The 4,216-nt window shown below is 50.5% G+C and overlaps 1 protein-coding gene across 1 annotated transcript; it reads right to left on the reverse strand.

The window, feature by feature from the left end:
* Positions 1 to 867: 867 nt before the first annotated feature.
* On the reverse strand, positions 868 to 3,221 carry TMEM229A (transmembrane protein 229A; the record flags this gene model as incomplete). Its single annotated transcript, XM_080818786.1, has 1 exon — positions 868 to 3,221. The coding sequence occupies one exon, from the start codon at positions 3,219 to 3,221 to the stop codon at positions 2,103 to 2,105; it is 1,119 nt and encodes a 372-aa protein (XP_080674912.1). The 3' UTR covers positions 868 to 2,102.
* Between the last annotated feature and the right edge of the window lie 995 nt (positions 3,222 to 4,216).

Raw genomic sequence — 4,216 nt, forward strand, 5'->3', positions numbered from 1 at the left:
CCTTGCAAAGAGTGGGTGCACAATAACGGTTTCTTGAATGAATGGAAACTGCGACCTTTTCTTTAAAATAGGATTAACATTAAAAGCAAAACAAACAAACAAAAAGTAAGAGGCTTCCCCACTTCTGACAGATTTCTGACCCTCAGAATGCCGGTGAGCAGGTGAGCAGGGCGGAGGAGCTGCACGGGAAGGATGACAGAAGTGCAAACGTGTATGTTTAGCAAGTATTCTAGAAGTCAAGGATTTGGTTAATTCACAGGAATATGTGGTGTGGAATGGTACCGCACTTAATTCAGATTCCTGCGCACGTGTCACACTTGTATTACAAATATTTTCTTTAGCATCTGACTAACTTTAGTGTCTATGCTTGTTCTTTTCCCTTGCCAGGGTTTTCAGAAATCCCTCACCTATGGCCCAGTGTCATAAAGTGACACTTTTACTTTCCACAAACCTTTGGTTTACTTTTATTAGTTGCTACTCAGCTAACAAGATAATCAGTTTAACATGATCCATCTCACAAGTGGGGTTGATTATATTGCATTACTAACAATTTAGCTCACAACCTCAGTGGATTAAAACAGCCTTCTCGAAATTATTCCTGACAATCGCCTAAGGACATATTCGTTTCTACTGCCACAGCAAGCATTTTTTGAAAACAGAAAGAAGTCCCCTTTCATAGCATAGACAAGCTAATAATTTGAAGTGGAAGCTATTCATTTGTACACCCTCTAAATTTTCCTAATTATCTTTGTAATGAAAACTGAGAAAGTATTAGTCATCCTTGGCTGAGCTATACTCAATTCTACTTGTCTTTTCTAAATATAATAAAACAACAAACAACCTTAAAGGACATTATTAATTGATTAGACAAGATTTCTTAAAATGTTTTTTATCATCTCATTTAACTTTGGAGCTTCCAGACATTAATAATGAGTCACCAAAATGCTATCATTGATTTATAATGCACATTAGCACATCAGGTTTGGCCCAAGAACTCTGTGGGTCCAGAAGGAAAAAGAAAGATGTTTACAAGTGAGCCATGACAGAAATACACTGAAAACACATAACGGTAAACAATTAGGCCTAATTCGAGTATAATGAAGATTCTGGTTCATTTTATTCCAAGGAACTGCTTCTATCCTTGAAACTTCATGTAAAAAGAGTGCTTAGAGTTAGATAACTATTGAGGGTGGTGTAAGTTTGCTTTGCCTTTGGGCATATAAGGTAAACATTTTACAACAAAATTTACAGCTATAGATAACACAGGATCTGATTAACGTGTGCTTAGAGTTAGATAACTATTGAGGGTGGTATAAGTTTGCTTCGCCTTTGGGCATATAAGGTAAACATTTTACAACAAAATTTACAGCTATAGATAACACAGGATCTGATTAATGTTAACACACTTGGCGTTTAAGGCTAATCCACATTGGAAAAACAATCATTTCCAGGATGGAGATCAAGTATCTTAACACAGTGTTGCCTGTCTGAGTTGCTAGAAAAGATTTCTTACTTAAAAATCGATCCACAGGATGTATTTTCACATTTGTCAGTTTCTTTCCACTTGTGTGCTAGAGGGAGGCACTTTAAGAGTTGTTAACGGTCCTTTTATCAGTGCAAGACACCGAGTTTCAGCAGTGATTGGTAAATATGGCAGGGAATTAAAATGAAATTGTATTAAAAAGTAAACAAATGGTTAAATTAGAAAATTTCGCCAAATCTTGCAATGATCAGTAATTTCTGATTTGAGTAACTTCCTTGCTTAAAAAAAGATTAGTAGTTATCACCCACCTATGCCCAAATAAGTGAATATACTACAGCTCCTGATGTTAAGGTATAATGGTTTTGCTATCTGGGCTCCTAAGGGGTCTTAAAATATTGACAAGTACTTTGAGTTATGTTTTGAGTAATATTTCAAAATATTGTATTATGCATAGGTCCCAAAGTGTCAGAAAAACTAAAATGTCGACTAGAACATACTGAAAGAGTTTAGTAAAATGTATAAAAATTAAAAGGCTAAAAAATCCACTCCGTTTTAACATGTAAAAATAAACGAATTGGTTCGTGGGAATTGAGTGGCTTTTTTTTTTTTTTTTTTTTTTTTAGTTAGTTGGTATGTACTGCACCCGCCACAACACGTTGAAAAGTAGGTCCTGGTACACACTAAGGAATATCCAACCAGGTAAATACATCAGGGTGATGAGGCCCATGAAATTGAGAGGATAGTGAGAATAGTCCCAGGAACAAGCGCCGCACATGCGGAGTCCCAGACCCCAGGACAACTCCCAAACATAGATGAAGATCACGTAGATGGGTATCCGCTTCCAAGTGCTCCAGCCACGACTCCAGTGGAGATGGAAGTAGAGCTTTTCCACCACGAAACTGCAGCTGCCGTACATAAAGAAGGACCAGAGCGACGTGTGGCCGCTGGTTACCCCATCTCCCTGCCCCAGTAAATTAAAGAAGAAAGTGAAGAAGATCTCATCCAAAAAGCCGTGCATTCCGAAGAAAAGAAAGCGGAGCAGGCCCGGCAGCCCGTGACTGGGGGCTCCCCCGACGCCCCTGCCGCCTCGGGGTAGGTGCCGCGGGCCACCTGCAACCACAGGGGTCCCGGCGCCCCGAGGGGCGGGGGGCGCGCCCGGCCAATGCTGCTGCTGCTGCTCTGGCGGCCGCCGGTACCGCAAGCGCAGGAAGCGGTTCAGAAACACATGGCAGTGGTAGAGCGCCAGCACGTACTGCAGCGCTAGGTCCAGTGTCTCCGGCACTGCCGCGCCCCCCGGCCCGCTGCGCAGGCCGAGCAGCAGCGCCTGGCCGGCCAGGGTCTGCAGTGCCACGTGCGCTGAGGGGTAGAGGAGAAAACTGAAGACGAAGGCGCTGGGGCAGCGCCGCTGCTGCAGGTAGACCTTCTCCAGGGCGAAGTGGGTGAGCGAGTGCAGCAGGCAGCGATAGGGCGAGGAGAAGCCCAGCATCCGGAGGTCCGGGCTGCTAGCAAAGCGCCGAGCCGAGGACACGAGCACGTCCAGGGTGATCCCGTGCATCCCGTAGAAGTAGAGGCGCATCCAGGCGGGCAGCGCAGCGCCGTCGGCCGGCGCTTCAGCAGTGGACAGCGGCTCTGGGCCGCTGGCCGCAGTCTCGCCTCCCGGCCCACAGGGCTCCCCAGGACGCCGGGGCGCGCTGCTTCTTCGCGCGCGACCCTCGCCGTCCGCATCGCTGCCCGCCATGGGCTCAGAGGCTGCCCGGGCACCCGAGCCCGCGCCGCCGCTGTCGCTGGGTGCGTGGAGCTGCGGGGCCGAGGGGCCGAGCGCCGCGCCGCGCCGCCTCCCGGTCGCTGCCGGCCCCCGAGGGGCGCGCAGGGAGCTCCGTTCCGGCCGCGGCCGGGTGGCAGCCGGAGCTGGTATGCTCGGGAGACCGCGGGTCGCCGGGCTCGCGGAGTCCCCCTGCCGCGGACCCACCGCGCCCTGCCCTCCAGTCTTGGGTGAGGAGCAGCCGGCCGGCGCCCGCGCTCACTCTGCGTGGCCTAACCGGCGCCGCGGCCCGGCGAGGGGCGGTGGTGCTGGGGCTGCGAAGAGAAGTGCGGAGGCTGCTGCAAACCCCATCTCCACCGCTCAGCCCCGCCGCCTGGGCGGCGGGCTCTTGAAGCGTAAAGCGAGCAGCGACGCCCCTTTCCCCGGCCCTCCCCATGCCCCTCTCCGTCTTTCTCCACCGCTCCCGCCTTCGCAGGGTCCCCTCCCCGACCCACCCTCCGAAGCCCAGTCCCGCGGGGGTCCGCTGGCGGAGGCCGGGCCCTGCTTCTCCGCCCCCTTTCCCCCCTTCCCCCGCCCCGCTCTGCACCCGGGTCCCGCGCGGTGTGGGAGGTGTTTGTTGGGGCGGAGGAGAAACACCTAACAGGTGTGATCGCGAGCTGAGGGGTAATCCCTGTATAGAAGAACCAGAGCCAGGGCCTGGCTGGCAGAGGCGAATGGCCTAGTGCCACAAACCAGAGGCCGGGCCCGAGACCAAACTGTGGTGCTGTATATTTAATGTTCTAATTCAAAGCCAGCTGTGTCCCAGTCACAAAGAATAAACATGAGACTCCACGCCTGCACGCCCCAGCATCTAAAATGTTGTCATGGGGCTTGGTACACTTTTTCACTCTCTCCCCCTACCAGTCTGCTTTCCTAGGTTAGTCTACTGAGGGCCAAAGATAGAAATTCAGAGCCCCCCAGAATTATGAAAC

The sequence above is a fragment of the Martes martes genome, assembly GCF_963455335.1.
Source record: "Martes martes genome assembly, chromosome: 11".
Taxonomy (NCBI): Eukaryota; Metazoa; Chordata; class Mammalia; order Carnivora; family Mustelidae; genus Martes; species Martes martes.